Source organism: Megalops cyprinoides, chromosome 14, assembly GCF_013368585.1.
Source record: "Megalops cyprinoides isolate fMegCyp1 chromosome 14, fMegCyp1.pri, whole genome shotgun sequence".
Lineage (NCBI taxonomy): Eukaryota > Metazoa > Chordata > Actinopteri > Elopiformes > Megalopidae > Megalops > Megalops cyprinoides.
This window is the reverse complement of record NC_050596.1, coordinates 17248815-17272689: the sequence shown is the minus strand read 5'-3', so window position 1 is coordinate 17272689 and position 23875 is coordinate 17248815. Positions and strand designations below refer to the sequence as shown.

At 37.5% G+C, this 23875-nt stretch overlaps 1 protein-coding gene across 1 annotated transcript in view; it reads right to left on the bottom strand.

Moving 5' to 3' along the window:
- LOC118789364 (glypican-6-like) overlaps positions 1-23875 on the bottom strand; it is a 189783-nt gene that overhangs the window by 78382 nt on the left and 87526 nt on the right. The window contains exon 4 of the mRNA XM_036545752.1: positions 5624-5789. Coding sequence (XP_036401645.1) covers positions 5624-5789 — 166 coding nt within the window. The remainder of the gene's footprint in view (positions 1-5623; positions 5790-23875) is intronic.

Here is a 23875-nt window from a genome sequence, read left to right as displayed (position 1 = left end):
CTAATATTTTCCCAGGCAAACAATCTTGATTTCAATAGAGAAAATCTGGTACACAAAGCAGATTTGAAAAAAAAAAAAACATGGCTACAGATTTGCATGTAGTAACATCAGGACTAACTGGTTGGGGATACATTTTAAAATGCCTCAACATCTGGTGGTTGTCGGTCAAATTATACATATCATGAACAGCACCCTTAGCTCCAACAGAACCAGCAGAACCCTTCCATTCTTGATGGGGATGGAGAGGACATGAAATCCACCTCCTCAAAACTTGAAAAGCTGTCATTGTGGTTGACACTTGTATTTGACAACGTAAATCCCACAAACTGTTCCATGTCAACTCCCCCACAAGCCTTCCATATAGTTTGCTTCCTTAAAGACATGTTCGAAAACTAGCTTATATAAACGGCCAAACAATGTATTCTGGAGGACTGTAATTCCACAATGGAAAGTTATTGAAAGCCACACAATTTTCTGTGAGAACAAAAAGGACTATACTTGAACAGGAAAAAAAAGACTATATTAATAGGATACACATGGACAGCGAGGTGTTGTGTTTTATCTGCACAACACCCAACTATTCAAATTTTATGCTTTATTTGAGTGCAGAAACTTTTATCATAGTTCCTCCGATGCTCTTGACATGCACAATTAACTTGATCATACAAAAGTGAAGTGAAAAGTCATGGCTAAGAGAAAAACAAAATCATTGTCAGTTTAACAAACCGGGTCTATAAGATCCAAGAACTTTGATTAAGGAGGACAATCTGCAAGGAAAAAAATGACACTTTTCCTTGATGTCTGTTACTTGGCTATCTCTAGTTACTTGCAGGCAAAGCAGTTGCACTTCAGCTTTGATCAGATGCTTGGTTTGTGGATAACTGCACTGTCATGCAAGGACATAAAAACAAGCTAAATGAAAGCTAAGCCTCAAACTAAGAACCAAAAACCACAAATGCTCAAAACCACTGAAAGCAACCCAAGACCATTTTATCAACATGTATTAAATATCTAACAAATTATAGTCTTTTCCATTCAACCACAACTGTCAAACAAAAGTAAACAACATGTAAGACAAACAGAAAGGAAGGGAAAGCCAGGGCAATTTGAAACACACACCGGTTCCCCATCACATGCGGATTTACAATGACACCCATTTGTTCCAATACGAACAAGGCTTTCAGATGTAATTTAGAGGTCTCTCGCACACCCGACAAAGAAGAATGCGCAAAGTAATCAGCTATGCCACTCTGACCTCATCCATTACAAGTCAGCCAGCACAATTACTGTGTGCTAAAAAACAACTGATCATACTGCGGCTGGTACTGTACCAAGGGGCATCTCTCTTGTTCATGCAGCCATTTCCCTGCAGCCCTGGATAAAGGTGTAAAGACTGCCTGTTTGCCAGTTTGACTTTGGGCTGTGAGTTTCACTATTTCTAGTAGCACTCATTCAGGGAGCCCTTCATATCTCTGTCAGTTATATTTTATAAAATCTAGAGGTTTGCTTCTCGCCTGAGGCAGAAGACACTGCTGAAGGTAGCAGCAGTGCTGACTCAAAACAGAGCTATAAAACAAACTGTTTTATTTTATGAAATAAATTAGTAATTAGGTACAGGGAGTAAGAAATGATGGGATAATTAGCAGGAAGTGGTGTGTGTGTGTGTGTGTGTGTGTGTGTGTGTGTGCGCGTGTGTGTGTGTGTGTGTGTGTGTGTGTGTGTGTGTGTGTGCATGTGGACAGTATGTACAGTAAAAGTTCCCTCCAGGTTCAATCCTTTGATTAAATAGTAACAATATATATAATGTAACAGAAAAATGTACATTGTGATGTATGTGTGTGTGTGTGTGTGTGTGTTTGTGTGTTTGTGGGTGTGCATCAGCGTATCAGAAGTAAACTGGTCAGAAGCGAACTGAATTATAGAGTGCATTTTCAATACCAATGGAATCTTTTCAGGAGGGTCTGCAGCATTAATTTTATCTATGTTTTAATGATATTAAATATTAGACTTGAAAAAGGAAACTTAACAAGAATGAAAATGAAGCCTCATGACAGATAGTAAAGGACCTGCATTCACAGCCCATTCCTTTTCTCCCCGACTGTGTCTAAGTGGACACATGGAATCAGAAATGATTTATTCTGAGAGGAGAGGAATGTTGGGGAGAATTTCATGTTAGGGAGAGTGAACATCTGTTTCCGCCCGCTTTTGGCACTGCCATGAGAATGCCTTCACATTAAACACCCCGGCTAAGGATGAATGAAGGTCAAATTAAGGGTAATATGAATGGCTGCATTTTTGTTTAAGTTACATTGAATGATTTAAAATGATCTGCTAGTCAGAGCGCTTTTTTTTTTCCTCCATTATGGAAAGATGCACATATGGGGTGCCAAGGGAAAGAAATTTGGGATCATAGGCTTAGCTTGCAGCTGGAGAGGGATATTTTGGTCTCCTTAGTAGAATGGGCTTTTTTTTCTTTTCTGGTATCCTAAGCTATGATTGACAGAGCAAGCATCTGCTGATGGTTTGGGTTATTGCTGCTGGTATGAAGATTCATATCTGTACCAAAGCCATGTTTGTCAGTTTGTCACAAGACTCCAGGGGTGTTGAAATTAGGAAGTGAAATTAGCTTCTGCAGAGGAATCTGGAACTCATAGAAAGGACAATTTGTAATTGTCTCAATATTAAAAGCATCAATCAGAATTTGAAATATCATCAAAAAATAATCAACTTATTGCAGTAATTGTAGTGTTAGAATGCCCTTTGTGAGTAATGCCATTTGGGGATCCAAAAGAAAAAAAGGCCTGGAAATGTATGTAGTACTGTTCACGCTAAACTCCGAAATACCGAAATACCGACACACTGTGAATACAAAATTCTTCTACTTAACTTTTTAACTGCATTTATTCACACTTCATTGCAGTCAGCATGATCTGGTTTTGATTGAAAACACTGTAGGTTCCCAAACCTTTTTCACAGGATAAACATTTGGTAATTGAAAGAAAAAAAAACACTGAAAAAACATGACTGAGATTAAAATAGTCACACTGTACTATTAACTAATGTAAACAATTTACCTTTCCCTAGACAGAACTAAACAAGAACACATCATAAAAGCATGACTATAATTATTTGTTTTATAGTGAAATAACTGCTGTTAAATCTGACAATTACAAGTTTATACATCATCACATTGTTACCGGAAGCATTTGATGTAACGAGGAACCTGGCTACCACGCAGATAGCTAACTACCACTTGTATTGTAAATACTGCTGCTTGAATTGAATTGACAGGTTACTCTGCCCTTTTACACATGAAAGTGCTACACTATAATATAACATTATGAGCACCTTTGGAATTTGCTAGCCAACTATTTAGCTAGTTGCATTTTCAGAAAACTGCTTCTGGAGTGGTCTCCTCATCACAAGACTTTGAGATCTTCTTGAAAATAAAAGCAAAAAGAAAATGAAGAGAGTGTAGGCTTTCATTTCAGAGTTTACACATCCTGAAATATAAAATGGGCTGGCTAGTACAAAAAAATCTGAATCATGTGTTTTCAATTTTCTTTGCGCCTTCATGTCACATAAGATATTGCTCTCATATCGTACGAGAGAGGCACCTCAGCAGTGTGACCGGTAAATACCACGGCCATAGCAAAAGGTGTGTCATTTATACCATACACCAAATCTTATCTTCTGTGTGATATTTAGAATATTCACAATAAAACAGGTGGGTCAACATCAGCCTGATGAATATTTAAAACACAAAGATGAGAATTCAGTGGTCGCTGACCTAAGATATACTTACAATAGAGGAAATTGCTCTCCAAAAGCCAAGCCTTTAGAATGAAAATGAATATGAAATGTCAACGCTTCGAAATTATGATGATGAAAATGGTATTTAATCTGTCATATTAATACATACTGATGGAGGGAAGTTCCCAGACATGAAAAGACAGAGCTCTAGTTTACTAGAATACTGAGAATATCAGTTTGACAGCAAGCTTGTAATGGTTTATTTCAGGTCTCATTTTTGGCACCCTGCAACAATCTGGACAAATCTGAAGTACAACTGACTTAAGATGAAAGAATCCGTTTTTTCTTAGCTAATACTCCTACACAGGGTGTATTCAAAGATTTCATCCTAAAGATGAACATATACATATAGCTGAATTTTTAACATGAGTAATTTTACATTTCTCAGTCATCAAACGTCATGCCTCAAACGTCAAACCAATTTCACCATCAACACTTTCGCTGAAATCCAAGTGACACTTATGGACTGAATGCAAAATGTAAACGACCACTAAGGAAATGAGAAATGACAAATGAGGACAGATTCATATATTTCCTAAATGTATTCAACAAGCAAAAGACCCTCGGGTGCAGAGTTCACTTCCTCAGAATAGAGATTGACTGACTGTGTGTGTGCATACATATACATGCATACATAAATAGATCGAAGGGTGACCACATGGAATTTTAAGTTTTAAGTTCAGCAGTTAAAGGCATAAGGAGTCATTTGAATGTCAAATAAAATTAAAAATCTTTTGAAAACAGAATAAAAAATACAGTTCAAAAACACATGGCCACTTTTTACCAGGATAAAAATCAGTGGTAGATGGTAAACAGTGAATCAAAATGAGGGATAATGTCACTGTATTTTCATTTATTACAAATTTGACACATGAAATATGTTTTGAAAGTGACAAGAGTAACAGGTTTTCCAAGAAATAGTTAATATACAATGGAATGTAATAATAAATAAAATGCAATTGTATTAAATAATGATTGACTTTACTACATGTTCTACAAAGATCATGCCTACTTATGTCCTCTGTCTGAAAACTGTTCACCCCATTCTTCAACCTGCAAAGAAAGGTGCCATTCTGCGTAATGCACACCCTCTCACATCTGTGACATCATCTGCTACATCTCACTCAGAATATTGGGCCACTGCTGTTCTGAAATGTCTCGCATCTACCACAAGATAAGTCCATGTCTCCTGTTTTTTTTTTTTTTTTCCGACAGCATCCATGTCAGACACCTCTGAAGTGCCTCTTGCTAACATGCTCCAGTGAAGTTTCTGCAAGATTTCTCAACAGTGCCCATATTACTAAATAAAGTATTAGACTAAATAAATAAGAGGGGATGTTATATTTATGGATTCAGTCTCAGTCAGTGTTCAACAGGAGGGATCACAAGAGCTACAGAGGGCCCAACTGACCTGCTACCCACAAGGGTCCATATTTTGAGCAGCATGTACAGCACTGTAATAAACCCCTCTCCTGGACTAATGCAAACCAGCAGAAGCCTGAGCTTGACAGGGATTCATAAGTGGTTCAGGAAGCTCAGAATCTGCATTACATCAATGCATGAAAAATAAAGTTCACATTTTCAAGATGAAAAGACTGAAGGCAAACACACATATGCAACTTATTTGTCAAGCTATCTAAGTCAGAAAATTACAAACAAATCAAGACGTGCACCTTACCGAAGGGAACACTATGCCAAACTGAGAATCAAAGTCATACTTCATTTCTTTCTTTAAATATTTGCCTTTGAAACGGAAGACTGATAACTTGCATCACTTCAAAGGGATCCAAAATAGAAGACCAGGTCTTACCGATGAAGAGGTTCCACTCTGGGTCCAGATCGGCCTGGTTGGCAAGGCAGCCTTTCATGATGTTCAGACAGTAGTTTCCACAGGGCTTTGCTGCTGGCAGGCCTCGGCAATATGGGCAGTACAGCATCTTTGTTACAGCACGAATGCATGATGGGGTCACGGTGACCTATAGACATAGGAGCAAAAGGGTTTTGTAACACATTAACATCTAATAGTAGCTCTTGTGCTTTGAGGCACATAATGAATGGCATATGTGATTAGTTTGCCGCATAATAACACCATTTTACCTGTTGTATTGATTTGAATACTTGAGAACAAGTAAGATTTGGAGGCATCCATTATAAAAATGGACAAATATTACATAATTAAATTATTGATTATATAAACCGTGTCAATAAATCATCCCACATGAATACAACAAATAATGATAGGAATATTTATGACAAAATGTAACTGCTTATTAGGAACTGCATAGTAGATGACCCTACGATTTAGTGTATAATACAAGCATGTCAGACTGGTATTCGTTCCTCTGAACAGTAATGGACACTATGCTGTTAAATAGTAGGGTGTGGCCAGAAGAAGAGCAGACCTGTTTTTAAGATTATACATTATATTATAGATTGTAAGATTATGGATTATGTTACGGGTATGACACATGACGTCAGGTAAAGGGTGCACGGAAATAGGGGTTATGGGTCACGTGACGTCAGGGTAACGGGTGCACGAAGGTGTGCACCTCTGATATTTTAAATGTCTATGGCGGCAAGCACAGTCATCGGGAAATTACTGTGAGTACCAGCATGGTATATGGTGCAAATAAAGTCTTTCTCTCATTTAGAGTTTATGTGCAACTGTATGTATAAAGTCTGCGAGAGGGTGATGCATTTTGTCGCGTTTATTTTCTGGTTTTTGTTTTGTTGTTTTGGGTAGGATGGTGGAACCAGTCCGACGGTCTATTGTAGACTATTTATGACACATGCAGTCCCCACCGTTTTATTTCATTCTTTCGTGCACCGATCTCCAGAACTCATCTTTTCTCTACTCCACATTACCCTCTTCTCTCTCTCAAACCACTCTTTCTGAAATTCCTGTGCACTGCTATCTCTTCATCTATCTTTCCTCTGACCCGTATAAAACTGTCTAGCCAGTTAAACTTTGAAGCACTTTGCTGCTGCATCATCTATCCACTGGACCCAACACTAAAGAGTGAGTAGCTGGGTTGATTTACTTATGTGCGGAGTATTTATCCTGCTAACTGTCCTGTGACTGCCTGTAGTCACCTTTGGCAGGAGTCTGGCTATATCAATTACATATAGGTATAATTTTATTAACTTGAAGTTAAAATATTTTTCTCATTTTTTTATCAGAAGAATGGCCTCTTTTTTATGTGTAACTCCACTGTGTAAGCCACTCTTACTTGGTGTCAAGTAAATTAGCTTCTTGCATCTCATCCCAGATGCGTACTGATCGTGGGTAGTGTAACTGCATGCCTCCTTTGTTGTGTCAAGGCCATGCTTTTGACTGGTGGACCTCCATTAAAAACTAGTATTAACAGATCTGTGGGAAAGTATTTTTAACATAGGGTGGTTATTGCTGCACTTGCAGTGCACACAAATGATTATTCTCTCTCTCTCTCTTTCTCTCTCTCTCTTGCACACACACACACACACACACACACACACACACACACACGCACACACACACACACACACACACATTTTCTTAAATGAATGCAGTAGTTCCTTATTCAAACTGTAGCAGTCTTCCATGAACAATCAACCTTCAACAGCAATGTGTCATGAATAAATGAGAGTAAATTGATAAAAGAAATTCACTTCAAGACACTGTGCAGGATGAAGTTTACAGCCTCAATGCTTACGGCAACAGTGTCCCCGCTGAGATATCCTGTTTCCGCTCCGAACTGACTTTTGTGTGAGTGTCCCTTTCAGAAGCGAAAATTCAGAGTGAATGTAACATTTAGAAAGTTAATGCCAGCTTCTATATTTCCATTTATCTTCAGAATCAGCCTGTGACATTCAGCATATCCTTTCCTCTGGGTGTTCAAATGAGTTCCAGGTAGCCGTGACTAAATGTGTTTCGGAGAACTAAAAATACCAGGTCTTATTGTATATCAAAATTGACAGGGAATGAGTCAAGGCCTTTGTTGTTGCTGTCTCTTTTGGATATGCTGTGGTGGGGGACACCAAGTCATTTTAACAGCTGTGAAATCAAAGGGGTCATCTGAGATCAGGAGACATTATTAATCAAATTTGACCACACTTTCTCCTCTGAAATCTTTCACATGGATCACTGCAACCCTAATGAGAGTGATATGATAAGAAAGCCCTAGCTAATTCATGAATGTTTAACCGAAAGGGCACGAGCTCACATTTACTGTGGCAGGGATTGTGGAAGGAATCTATCAAAATTTACCTGCAAAATGATGTTAATTTCAAATCTAACAAAAACATGCTGATGACAAATCATGTCAGAAGACATTTCTATCTGTTATAATGTTTCTATATGTTATAAATATGTTTCCATTTATTGCTACCACACAATTTACATCACATTTTTTCCAGGGGAAGTTCACAGATAAATATTTCTGACCATTCAAAACAGCTGACAACACTTTTTCCTTCAGTAAATGGTCTGTGGCTGTTTAACATTCAGACTGCTGCTGCGAGGTCTTCCATCTCTTCCCCTCTGAATTAATATGGCTTGAACTTTTGTCTTCAAAGCCAAAAGAAGTCCATGATAAGTAGGGTATCATTTGCAGTGCAGGTAAAGGTCTAATTATATAAAAGAGCCGATCGGAGAGGATCACATGATAGCAATCGATGGAGAGACCATCCTTCCCCCTTAAATATACCAGCAACCCCTACAATTGTACTGACCACTGGGAATCTCCTTATTCTTTTTGATATTTCAACAGCATTGATTTTAAAATAAGAATCTATAAGAATGTATGGGATTCCGTGTGGAAGTTTTCTAACCACTACTTCTGTGGTTCCCTGTAAGGCATTCTTGAACCACATTTCCACACAGAAATAATGAGGGCATTGTGACATTCTCCTTCACAAACATTTACATGTGTCTGAAATATAGATGTAGCTTGACAGACCACTGAAAGCAAAAAACATAGCAGACAGTATATATTGTTGAATTACTTGAATTGGGGTAGTTAAGAGTGTCAGTTGCCCTCACAATTCAGTGCAAAGCTGAAGGGATGAACACAAACACAGCTGTCAATAAAATGCATTTTCTGCCTTGCAAAAAGGTGGTTGGTTAAATTAACCCAGTGGTGCATTGATCACTTATTGCAAAATTCATGTGTTTCAATACATTCGTACATTCATTCACATTCATTACGAGAGACCAAAGTGGCAGTATGACTGCATGGTCCAGTTCTGAGGAGTATTTCTATTTAAAATGGTTTACAATAAGCGGCAAATAAACATTCACAGAATATGGAGGTTGCCTACATTTACCATAAAGCATTAATGTAAAATTAAATATATAAACAGAAATTAAAGTGTTTATTTAAAACCCACAGGAAAGCAACATGCGAAAATACGATTGGAAAAATACACTTACTCCAGTATTTAATTAGACATGTGTGAGTGAGAAATATGCTTACTGCTGACTCACTGGGGACTGCCAACCTCAAAGGCATTCCATAATTGGTACAAATTGGAATGACATTCTCTCTGTTAGGAAATGAATCTGCTTATTGACATCTTTTTGCTGTCAGTAAATATGAAGCAGCTCCACAGCTGTTTTATTCTATACCACAACCATAAAAACTAAAACAATAAGTATTTTTTGAAAAAACAAAACAAAAACAAAGAAAAACCCAAATAAAACATCACTGAAATATCATCAAAAAATATCACTGTTAAATAGATTCAGTATTGATTCAGTTTGGCAGGAAGACATTTCAGATAAACTGTCATCCTTACGTAAAGTGATTTCCAGTACTTTCTTAACATTCGGGTGCACGTACTGTAGGTAGATGGCTGGCTATCTAATGATGTCAGTGTGGATATTACCAATATGAAGTATCAATATAATCAACAGTTTGTAAAAAATACATTTCTAAAATGCATTTTGTATCATGTCCAGGTTTATAAATGCATCAGACCATGCAGGTATGACACATTTATATTTCTGAGGTGAAAAAAAAATGCAGGGCCAAGTCACATGAACCAATTTAGGGAAGCGCTGTTTAGCATTACTTTGGAATAGTGCTGATTTGATTTGAGTGAAGTAACACTTGCCAAATTGATTAGTGTAACTTATTTCATTTTCATATTAATACTTTTCATGGTTGACCTAATTTTGTGCATGTTAGTAACTTGGTGTTCTAGTACATTGAAAACATTTTGTTGAGACAGTATATCAGTGAAGCTGTAAGTTATTTATGTATTTATGTTATTCCACAGAGTGGCATATTAAGGCATACTGATCAACAGCAATGTCACACACCAGATTCAGATAACGAATTAATCAGCAATGAAACTGCATCCAAAATCTGTCACCCAGGCTTGCTTTTCACCTGCCAGTATTCCCCTCTTATTTTCCTACATTTTGGTAATGCTGAGACCAAAGATCGAAAAAGGTCAGTGAGTGGTATGGTTTATTTTGCATATGACATGGCCTTTTTCTGGCTGGCCATCAGTTACAATACAACTCAACAGTACCCAGCATCATCAGCTTTAAAAGCAGTTGTAACTGTTCAACTCATTAAAGCAAAGATAAATGTCTGATTTTTTTCTTTTTTTCTATTGCATTTTTGGAAAATAAGTATGATACACTCCATAACTTGTCCTGACAGAAAAGCACTACAGAACCACTCGGCACCTCCCACACATTTACATTTTGTTCCATATTGTTAAGCTTTACACTCACTGTTGTTTGATTTACCACAGTATATATAAGGATTCATTAGTAACATTATGTATTTACTGTTGTATGCTATTATTCAAGAATTGCTTTCTACCTTGATGCCTCTTTATGCTAATTCAGGTTGCTCTATAACTCTTACAGTTCTGCATGCTAGTCATGAACAACAGGATTGACAAATAATTTAATAAATAAATAATACAACCACTACTACTACTAAGACTACTACTACTACTAATAGTAATAACAACAATAATCAACAAGACTTCATCAAGCCAAATAATAAAAAAAAAAAAAAAATCTTGTTAGTTCTGGACACTCAGAGGGCTAATAAAGAACTGCTTTCAGAACTAAACAAGAAGAGCATTAACCTCAGGATCAATGCAGAGGGACAGGGCTTATTAAGCTCCATTTCCCCAGTTACATGCAGTAGCAAAAAGAAAATCCTACTGCTATTCCATTCAGTAGCTAACAGCCTGAAGGCAGGTAATCTAAGAATCTTGCTACCTGGCATTTACAGCAAGCTGAGTATTTCTCAACATGCTTGCTGAAATTACTGAGATACCAGACAAATGGTTTGTAACAGTTCCAGCTCAACATTAGCATGGTGATCTTCTTGTTTGCTGAGTATTGTACAGTGTTGTACTGCGGTTCAGTATTGGACAGCATGCATCAGTGATGAGCGCCATGCATTTGGTTGTCCTCTTTCCTCTTCTCAGCTGTTGGTGTTGCATTGATTTATGGAGCCTTGAAAATGCAGTGAACTGTATTAAAGCATAACTGTTACAGCTGCATATTTGGAAAGCTGGTGTCATCATTCCCGCATTGGTAGTTATTCTTGTTCCACGCTGATTGATTATATGGGTGGACATTTGATTATGGAAACAAAGAGATTATATTATAATAAATATTTTTCTTCTAATGCAGGCAGCTGGGTAAATACAAATGTACAACCAGTGATAAAGCTGATTTATTACTACTTTAAGAATAATCAGACACAGTCATATTCCTATTGAATTTTTGGCCATATTAATCTCCAAACCTCAATCTAATTGAACATTTATGTTTTGAATTCAAGAAAGCAGTTCACAACTGAAAACGTTATCTAGAGAAAAGACCTAAATTCTGACCTAAATCTCATAAATCTCTATGTTGTCAGTGTAATGCATGCCACAAGAGTATTTACTACAGGGGTGCAAATAAATATGACCCTTATTTGTGAACAATATAACATTGTGTGATGCAATTGAGACTGAAGTACAGCATTAAATATATAATGTATAAATATAAATATATACACACTATATGGACAAAAGTATTCGGACGCCTGACCATTACATTGTAATGACATTGTATTCAAATACATATACTTTAATATGGAGTTGGTCCCCCTTTTGCAGCTATAAGAGCTTCCACTCTGTGGGAATTTGTGCCCATTCATTCTGTAGAGCATTTATGAGGTCAGGCACTGATGTTGGACGAGAAGGCCTGGCTCACAATCTCCATTCCAGTTCATCCCAAAGGTGCTTGATGGGGTTGAGGTCAGGGCTCTGTGCGGGCCAGTCAAGTTCTTCCACACAGAACTCATCAAACCGTCTTTATAGTCCTTGCTTTGTGCACTGGGGCACAGTCATGTTGGAATAGAAAAGGGCCTTCCCCAAACTGTTGCCACAAAGTTGGAAGTATAGCATTGTCCAAAATGTCTTAGTATGCTGAAGCATTAAGATTACCCTTCACTGGAGATAAAGGGCCTAGGCTGTGCCTTCCAAAAGTATTCAAACCCTATTCTCACCCAATTGTCCAATTCTCACATTTTACAAATGATAATCTCTGTTTTTTGTGCTATGAGTATCTTTGTTCTGGGATATGCTGATGATATTATTTCAGATAGAATCCAGTGAGACAAACAACACATTTCCTGGAGGATGGAGGGGAACACGAAGTGTGTGAGAATTGTTTATTGCATTGTGTGATCGAGTTGTGAAAAATGGCACTGAAATTGCAAGCCACCAGGGCTGAACTAAGGGAATGCCAGAGGGATCAATGCAAGCCAAATTCTATTTATCTTCTTTTTTGCAATTATTCTGACAGCTTTTCAGAGGACTTGTTACCTCTCTCTGAGCTGCAGTTCACCATGGGATGTGGCAAAGAGTAGCTTTACAATCCAACCTCCTGCTTTTGGGCACGGGATATGCTCAACCCAGTGGTTCACTAGTAGCTTTGTAGGTATCATTTAAGTGGCAGATAACATCAATAGCACCAGACATTTCAAGAACAAGCAGCCCCAGAGGAGGGGAAAGATTTGGATGTATTCAGAGGTAACATATATCTCAGTATATACTGCAGACTGTCCACATTGAACACTACTGATAACAGCACCCATAGTCTGGATGTCAGAGTGCTTACAGAACTGTGCTTAAAACCAAAAGTTTGCAGATGTGATTCTCATATGGACCATTGCTGTTTTACCCTTGTCTGTACTGAATTGCTTCAGTAATTATATAGTGGTATAATGGGTCATATGGAAAAATATAACTTAAGCTGCTACACAGAACTTAAGCTTCTACACAGAAAATGTATAATCACAGCATACAGTATATGAATGTCCAATGAAAATGAAGTCTAGACTGTGAGAGAAATATTTTAAATGTGGGAAAAACTGATAATCTGCAACATCTACCATGATTTTTCTGAAGATTTGTGTCTCCTTCTTCTGTTGTTCTCCAAGTTTTCAGTGTAGAAACCTGTCACTGTGTGCACTACTATACCCCACCTACAGTTCTGAATGAAATAAAATCCAAGGATAATCACAATAGGTCAGAATGTACTTTTATTCCTCTCTCAGGCTCCATACAAAAATGGTGCATTGCTCCATGTGCCACGCTCTGTCTGCAAAGACAATAATTTTTCTTTTTCTTTTTTTTTATATCAGTATGGCAATGTTACTGCAAACACTGCAGCTAAATTTAATCTTAAGGACCAACTGAACTGCATCACAGTCATATGTAGAAACAGCATACATAGACCTCAGAATAGGTAGAATGGGAAATAAAAAACTTAAAGTTGATCTGGTAGTGACAAGGGGACAAAAATAACACTTTTAACAAAGTTCTAACAAGTAACACCCCTCCAATATTAAAATAATTTCAATTTGAGACATCTGTTAACCACTGATTTACATCACTTAGAGCGGATTAATCTTGTCTCAGAAAAATTCAGTCACTGCTAATATCTTCTTAGGTCTACTTTAATGGAGAGTAGCTAAACACTATCATTATGGAGCCCAATGGCTTCAACTCTGTGACAGCTCTGGGTGTCTGCATAAGGGAGAAAGACATAGTGATGTTATGTCATGGTCTTTTAAATTACAAAGCAGAAATGCACATGCTTTAAGGACAGGGCTCCATCAGTTGTGTGTAAGTTTACATTCTATATAATTTCTGTCCAAATGAAACATACATTGGCCAACAATCATTGGCCGTGGTTCCAATTATGAAAACTGACAGTCTAAATACCTCATAGGTTCCTGGCACATTTGATTTCTGTGAAGCAGCTTAATGTCCAAACATACCTCCTGGACAGGACATTGGACCATTTTCCCAATCAGTGCTGTTTTATTGCTAAGTGCACAATGAAAAAAGCAGTGGTTGCCTATGCTCGTTGGTATGACTTGGCTGATTACTGATCCAACTAACCTTTCACCATCAGGGCCCAAGGCCACTGAAATGATTGTAGGAAATGTTTTTTATACACCTGAGTCTCAACACATTGTTCCTTAATCATACTAATGAGAAGGGTTCCCTGTCAGACGATCACTGACCATGCTGTTAATCACAACTCTGCTATGAAGGCCTGAGACTGTCCTGTCGAAATGGACACAATAGACAACATCACCGTAAATGGCAATTATCTCGTTCATAATCCTGTTTTCTGAAATAGTGGAACATAAATAAATTGAGCATACAGTTGCTTGTGACATTCCTTCATACAAAGGTAAGAAACATTATGCTTCATATCTGGAGCTTTATTTAGATGTATGTTACATTTAGTAATAGCCATGAAAAACTGCAAAATATTCAAGTATTCAAAAGCACATTTGTACTATGTGTGAAAAATGTTATATTAGCCTTAATGTAGTGTTATGTTAGCTTTAACTGACATCAGCAGTGAAAGTTTTATAGTCTGTACACTGGTTCTGCTGCAAAGTAAGGGCTTGCCAAACTTTTGAAAACTTTTATTTGAGTTCTCCCAGTTTGTAAGGCACATAAACTTTGCAAAATTAATTGAATTCCTGGTAGCTCTGCTCTAAGATAGGATGCAGCAGAGCTGTTGGATCAGGAAGTCCCTCTCCTCCTTCATTCAGTTAGGCCATCTACTTCTAATGCAGGATTTGCAACACCTATCAAAGGTAATAAAGACAATCACACACTACTGTTAATGGTGCCCAACTGAGACAAAACTCAGGAGCAGAACCTCATATTAAGGTCCTATGTATTTCACAACTACATTCACTCAATGTAAACACCAATATCAGTGATTTTGCTAAGACTGGGTCATCCTTGTCATAACTCTTAATTACAGGAACCACTTCACCCTGTACCCGAGCCATTTGCTGAGAAAATGTTATTTCACACAGCCCTGGATTATACTTGTTCCAGTCATTGCAATTTGCTTGTGCTGCAATTTGTCTGTATTGTAGGAAAATCTTTACTTTCCACCATGAAAATCGCTCAGGCTGCCAAAGATATATGAATTACATCACATCTGTAGAGTCGAGCAATGCCAAGTGTAGCAACACGCAATATGGCAACAGTAGGAGTGTGATGATGGACGTCTTAAGAGCAGCGTTAGAAGAGCCAAATGCACACAGCCAACTACTGTTCCATGCAGAATCATGTGTCATGAAGCAAAAAGGCCAGTTATTCTAAACCTCAAGGAACTTCATGAGCTTCATATTTTACTTTCAACACATACTTAATTTCATTTGATTATTTTTCACATTTTTATGTGAATGTATGATGAATGCACCTGTGATTAAATCTGTTCTTACCTATTTTTGATCTGAACCACTTGGACGGCTGTTTCCATTTGAGTTGGCAGTACACTACAGTATATTGTCACTCTTAAAATATTGTTTTCAGTCCAACAGAATTTCATTTTAAGAATACCAGTTATGTCAGCTAAGGTGAGACAGAAATGCCATTATTCTGAACTACAGCAGAAAAGAGGGAACAAATATGAGTGACCACTGCATTAATTGGCTTGAGGCTTTGACAGCCTTAAATGGAAATTGTACATGAATGAGGTTTAGCTGGGATGCTCAGCATGGCCAGAAATTTTACAGTTGATGAGTGGGACCTCTCTAATTGTCCATTCCTCAATTCCTAAGCACTATGGAGGGCACAATCCCTGCATCAGTCAGAAAAAGGCAATGCCACCAAGGCAAAAGAAGAAGTCTGTTTTTATAAAGTGTGCAGATCTTAATAAAAGACTAGCTCACTGGCTAACTATCTGTTTTCACATGGATTTCATCAAACGCCACTGCAATGCAGGTGTGGCTAGAGTAAGCCAAACTAGCCCACGTCTGCTTTTGGAAAGACGGAGGCCCATTGTGATTTACAGTGCCACACATCTCACTCAGAGCAGCCACAGTTATGAGCCAGACATCAGAGTGGCGTCCAGGGCTCCCTTTCTCCAAGGGACACAAGTGTCGTATGCCGTCACCCCGTCACCGCGACTTTCCAGCTGAATTATGACCCCTTGGATAAAAGTGCCGCGCTTGAAGCCACCCCCACTTGACCCACGTCTTGGGTCGAACATAAATGTCAGGGGTGGAGCAGGGGCACTTTGGCTGCCAGGAAACCCGGGGCAAATGTCAACACAGATGCTAACAATTCACTCTGAGTGCTCATTAAAAAAAAGATGTCTCTGCTCCACCCTCAATACTGGACCAATTCTGACTCAGTGTACATGTCACATAAATGTTCTGAAGAGACACTGACGGATGCAGAGAATATGTTTGTTAGTTTTCTTTTGCATATTTGGATCATCATAATGATTTTGGATGCACAACAAATGTAATATGACATTGACTGATTTAATATAAAATTATCTATGAGAATATATATCTTGATTCTTGACAGTAACAAGTATAAACATTTTGTCCAACTTCAAGACTGAAGACCTAACATACTCATATTGAATTATTTTCTTATTTTATGCTCTTCTGTTTACTACCATAATTTTATTTGGTACACGGCATGTGTGATAATCTGCCATGTTTTACAATGTTAATCATACACTGTAAATGTGTTAAATGGTTGCTGTAGAGTTTTATTTGCCTAGTACAGTGCTGCATATCTGGATGTTTGTTATGATTGAAACTATTCTTTATTAACTATCTTTTCTCATAAATGTAAACAGATTTTCTTCTGCAAAACTATATTGGAAAACATGTCAATGCTGCAGGAAATGAACTTCAGATTGCATGTAGGATTTAAAGTAAGATTCATATGACCCACATACAGTGCTAAGTCCAGACGAGACTGGGAATGGAATTTTAGACAAGAATTAAATCAAAATACATATAAAACATACATACATACAAAACACATACATCCATGAATTTAACATGCAACTCTCTTGCAATATTATCATTTCTGAAGTTTGTGGATGTGATTACTCCTTAGTACACAAAACAGGTTCTTTTTTATAATTGGTTAACTGGCATGTCCCTGCATGTTGATTGGCTGGCATGTGAATATTACTTAAGCACTGCATGTTCGTATGACTTATGCACTGCTCTTTAAGTTATGTGGTGTTTTTTAAATACCAATTGGTTTTTACTTTCTGGCACAACTTACTCAAACAAAACATTTGTATTCAAAATAAAACTAAAAAAGGGACTTCACACTTAAGCTTAGGACTTGGTTAGCATGTTGAGTGAGGCATCAACAGAAACTGAAAAACTGTCTGAAGACAAAATGGAAACTGCAAGGCTTAATGGTCATTCTGAACTGGATTCAACATATTGACAGAGAAAAATAAAGTACAAGACACAGTGATGAATGCTTGTCTTCGTTTTGATCAGTCTCATTATTTACATATTAAGTGGTGCCTGAGGAAATAAAAGCAGGTTCTATGAGTATGAAAATGAATACATGATGAAGTCATTGTTGCATTGTTTATTAATGAATATTTTAAAACAGCAGAGAACTAGTGGGTCCTCTCCCTAAGTACACAGAAGAAAGCCACCAGTCAACAGTCAGATGACACTGCTTTCTAAACACTTCCTTTTTCACCCCCTCAAATATTTAGGGTAGATAAATGTGCGAGTGTGTTGTGGAAAACAGACAGTCTAGCATTACCTATGGTGGTCATCTGCATATTAAAATGTGGAATCAAGAAACACCTTTCCTCATCTTCCCAGGATGAGGCTGAGCTGAGAAATGGTCATGATCTTTCAACAACATTCCAACAGGGCCATCTTGACACACTTTCAAAATGCAAGCACCCAAACGGGACTTAAGCATCTTCGCTGTTTGCGTTACACTAGATACTTGATTTGGTTAGAGGATGCTCTTACCCATGGTGATTTGCAGTTTATATTTAGCACAATACAGCTGGGTGTTTTGTACAGAAACCTAAGGATTCAACAAGAGTGTCAAATACCATATTTCAACCTTTAACTCTCTGGTTCCAAGCCTTCTATCACCTCATTATCATTTCCTGGTCCAAGCATGTTATAATGTACTGCCATTTTGAAACAGGTGTGACCCGTTACTTACACAAACAGTGATGTGGAATTTTGATCAGACTTTTTAACACAGTTGTGATTCACGGTCTGTGCACCTGACATGTTTATGGCTAAATGAACTGTAATGAAACTGAATGGAATAGGGATGCTGGGGAATAAGGCCGCATGGAATGATGACGCAATCATATAAGTATTTTGGTTGATAATGTAAACTCCACTAAATTTTAGTTTTTGGCTTGATGTCATACACAAAAGCTTGTCATCGTGTTTTATTTTGAAAACCGCCAAACAAAATGATGTGGGTCAAAGTGGTCATTGAAAACAGCACGAATATGATACATTTTTAATGTGCAAAATGAATTGTTTCATTCTCCAGTCTGATAGTGAAGGTGTGATCTTGCGCCAATCACACTATTTTAAAGATATGCAGCACGAATTTGCAGATTTTTCAGATGAGACTATTGTGAAGTCTTTATGTGGTTTTTGAAAGATAGGGGCTGTTCCAGTATATTTCTTTGCATTGCAGTGGGCCCTTTTTTGTCTGGATGTACTAGAGATAAAATGACTGTCCTCCCGAAATGAGCCTTATCAAGAATGAACTGCAGAGAGAAAAAAGAGGAACATTCTAAAATCATCCGCTATCTCACAAAAACACAATCCCTCCAAACTGCTCTCTCCAAACGGACAATTTTATGTTTAGCATTTGAGATGTCAGTCACATGGCTTCCTATTACAATGTTCCCCTTGTAACCCCTACCAACAGAAATTTGTTCATTTCAGAAAAGTTTTCAATGTAATTTTTTAAGTTGAACACTACCTAACTTTTCCCAAAGAATAACATTAACATAATGTGTTGACTACGTGACACCCCACCCCATCCCCACACCTCCATATTTCTTCATTATTGACAGGGTCACTGTTTTGAAGAAAGCTAATGTTTAAACCACTGGGCTCATGCAATGCTTTTGATTTTTTCTGGTATAACAATAATTTGTCCTTCTGTGGAAATACAGACTTGTAAATCAAACACTTTTTAAAAGTAATTCACCTTTTTTTGAAGTGATTTACTGTTTAAAATCTGAAGGGTTTAAAATCTGTCTGAAGGGTTCACTGCACAAATGTGCGAGAGTGTGAGACTGAGATTTTTTTCAGTTCTGAAAAACTGTGAGGCTGTCTGGTTAGATGGAATACTTCAGCTGCCCTAATCTTCTATTGTGATTTTATTATTCCCTTTCTAAGAATCTGGGATGTTAGGACACCTTAGTGAAGCTAAGTGAACAAAATATGACTCACAGCCTCTGTATATTAATCAGGGTCACTCTTCTGTAAAGAGGAACACATATACTGCCAGGCTGTCTGAAAATGGAAGTTGTCACACACACATCACAAAACTACAAATGACAGGGAGAGAATGGCTATGGCTCTATCTGACAAGAGTACTTTGATGTTTGAAAAATAAGAGTGCACAGTCATGGTGCTTAGTCATGATCATAATTATGACTTCCATTCATTGATGTCATGTATTTTTCTTAAGATGTAAAAGCCCTGTGTGATTCATGAGAAACTTTAGGATTTTTCAGTTTGTTTGTTAACTGTTAACATGGGGTGAAATACTGTATGTGCTTTTAACATTCTTGAATTTATGTGGATCTGGAAAGGCAGCGGTTGCAAAGAAAATGCTTAACAAAATTATAATTCTTTCCTCATACTGTTTGTGAGAGATAAGGTACAGTGTTCTCTTGTTTCATCATTAGTTTATGACTAAAATGTAAGTATGTTCCATTACATACCACATCTTTGGTCAAAAACATGGGCAGTCGCAGAGTTTCTCTTTGTCTTTCAGTGCCAATAGCCATCTGTCTCCTGTAGTTCTGAAGATGGTGCCCTATTGACACCAATCTGTACGCTACAGCGAGAGATGGTGAGTGCACCATGAGTCCACCCTGCCTGGTGCATCATGGGACAAGGACCTCCTGGGCACCATAAGGGATGTCTTATGACATGCCCACACTGAATGAAGTAGCTATGTGTATGATGACTAGCAACAAAAAATGGGTCATATTTGTACTGGGTGTATGTTAGGTGAATTGCAGTCAAAAATGTGACAAGTGACTAATATCAGCACTGTCTTTATTTGTGCATAGTGGAGCAAATGATGCTGTTGTTTGTAAGGGGTCAAATAAAAAGGAATGTACCTATATACCTAAACGCAGTAGCAACAATATTGCTTTGAAAACTAAGGTTTTCAAACATAAACACACATGGATAAACCTTTGCAGTATGCAGTAAGCTCCTGAAGCTGTTATTATCCATCACTTTAAAATAAGTGACGCACAAAAATAATTCCCCAGTTTTCTTGTGAACAAGAACAAGAAGAGTGACACTGCGAAAGAAGAAAGACCTCTGTGTTTTACACATCTGCTTTGGGTATTTAAAGTACACAGTGGACTATAAATAAACTAACATCAGGGACAAATGCATATTAAAGGGCCATGGTCATCCTTAGCAGGCAGAAATGGGTTTCCATGTTTCATATTACGCTACAGTAACAATGCTAACCATGGTAGTCCTGGGAGGAATCTGAAGCATTAGTGCCAGTGTGCAGCAACTATGGATTCTAAAATGATGATGATGATGATAATGATGATAACAACAACAACAACAATAACATAATAATAATAATAATAATAATAATAATAATAATTCCATCCTTAAACATGATTCCATTATTATGGCTTAAATAATTAAAAAAAAAAATTTCTTTATTGTCTACTTACACGGGACCAGGTGCTAAAATCAAAGCAATGCTATAACAATGTCCTTTAATGCATGACTTTACTAGCAAGTAACTCAGGGACAGGGAGCCGTCTATGTGGACAAATACCAAAGCCACCGGAAAACAAGCCCCAGATTTCAGGAATGAACATGCAACAGCATGAGAATCAGCTGAAGACCCTGGATCTCTTTTTTTTTAATGAAATAGTATTTGGAAGGTTGAAATACCCCTATCCTAAACCATGCCATACTACCATATCTGGACATACATATGTCATTTCAACACAACAGAAAGCAGTTTCCTTAAATAACCTTAAATAATTAGAAAATAATTATTAAGCCCTAAGAAAAATTCTTAAAAACAGGATATTCTCATACGTAAGAACTAAGAAAAAATACAGACATATAAAACCCATCATATTAATCTTAAATCCAGGAGATTGCCCTTAATCATGGAGGGTCAGACAAATACGGTATGGACTTTGAGATAATCTCAGTGTACATAATTTTATTCATATACTTGTGGTAATGTAATGCCCTGCTAAATTCCTTCTCAGAAGTCTATGTGTTTTATTGTGAAAGAGGCTCATACATAGATTTCCAATTCCAGCGTAGACTGCTGGCTTGAAGAAGGGAATATTACTTATAGCCAGCTCCAGCGTTAGACTGCTGGCACGAAGCAGGGAATATTACTGACAGCCAATCATTAATATTTCCTGCTGGAGTTCAAGTGAGGGTGGAAGGCAGTGAGGCAGATGGTGCCCGCCTCATCTAATGACACACAGTGGAGCCGGCTAACTTTCTTTCTCTGATGAAAGCAACAGAACACATGAATGGAGGCACGAAGGCTACTCTGATTATTAAAATGTAATGTACCAGAGCATTGTTGCCTGGACTTTGACTCTTTCACCTCACTCTTGTCCCTCTAGCTGTTTCAGCCTTCATTGCTTTTGGCACCTGTCTATTTTTTCCTTGTCTAATGGAAAGAATTTTGTTGCAGAATCTCTGTTCTCAAATGTCTTTGTGTTTGCAATATTTTGTACATATAAAATATGCATCCAATGCGTCACACAGAGCATGCATTCCCAATGTATCCACACAATATTCTGCTTTACACACAATATTTATTTGGAAAACCTTCATTAAGCATGCCTGATGTTACTACAGTATAACATCATTAAAAATCATGAATTATGCAACTTTGCATACCATGTATTATGCTATCCTTTATAGACTGTTACATCTTTTTAATAAATGCTATGCATTAACACATGGCTATGCTGCATCATGTTAATATAGGCATTGCACATACTTCTTGAAGGCTTTAAGAATACATACTTTCTGTCACCAAAACTCTGACCAAAATATTTCCTAATTCATAAATTATTGTAAGAGGAATGTGGGATGTGTAAGGGATGTGACCAAAAGCCCAAAGTTCACCACTTAATTCGCAAACTGATCTTCATACAGGGGACTGTCTGACTTGTTTTCAGTCTCATTTATGTGAAAACCACCATTTTGCCATTTTGCTAACTCTTGCAGCACGCTGTTAACGGAACAGGCAATAACCACTGTTTTGGCACACAAGCACACAATTTTCATGCCCATGTGATCACATTTCAAGTTGAAAACATTGATAGCCTGTAAATGGAAAACCCTTGCTAACTCAATTTCTACATGGATTGCATCAAGTAGCTGAGCAATCCATATTGTTCAGAACAGCGTGAAGGAAGGATTGTACGCAGTGCACTGTTTTAATGCTTTTAAGAGAATGCCATAGTGTTGAGAATGTCTAAATATACCAGCAAAGACTAACAGCAAACTTTGCCTTCATTGTTAATGTAATACATGTAAGTGTAGTATAATTATAGTCATGTAAGTCATACAAGTATAGCTAAACACCCCTTAAGCGAAAAAGGAATGCAATGGATTGGAAGTGATATGAAGTTAACAGAAATTTTTGCACACACCATCTTTTGTTTCTTTCATAATACTTGCTGTCAGTGTTTAGAATGTGCTGTATGCACAGCAAGAGAAGGAGAGTGTTTCTGTCCTCCCCTGTCACTTGTGTGTTTAATCTTTAACTAATGCATCTGAAAGTGTGTTTAATTCCAAACAAGCAAACGCACACATTACAGGATACGCATACAGAAAGGATTACCATTCAGTCTAATTCTATGCAAGAACAGACTAAAACACAAGGGCAGATGAAAGTGTTTGCTGAAAGTTTGCTTATAATTGCTCAGTATCAAAGATGAAGTCAAGACTAGACCCAGACCAACATTAAAATCAGCCTGAGCATGGTGACAGGAGACTGAGACCCAAGATCCAGACTGACCAATTGTATCACATAAAATATAATGATAATAGCAATCTAAAAGAAAGCGCTACGTGCCTTTTTCATGTTATATATTCCATATTTTTATTCCAAGATTGCACAGCATGAGGTCTTTGATGGCATTAGGTATAAGCTTCTCTGTGATGTGCCTGTCCCATGCAGTGAAGGATGTATGTAACTAATTATTCTAACATGCCTTTGTTTATCCTGAAGGGTGTGATTTATTGGAATTCTGTGCCCTCTAAGCCAGCCATGGAGTTCTGGGACAGTGATAAACCTCATTTTTCCACTCACTTCTAACACAAAGAAAAAAATGTGAATATTCAGCCGCTGGTGGAGACTAAACATAAGTGATTAAAATCTCTTTTGTTAATTCCAGGATTTTTTTATTTTTATTTATTTTTTTTTACATCTGCAGTATTCAACCCCACACCCAATAGTTCTGAATACTGCTGCCTCTTGGAGGGAGTTGCAG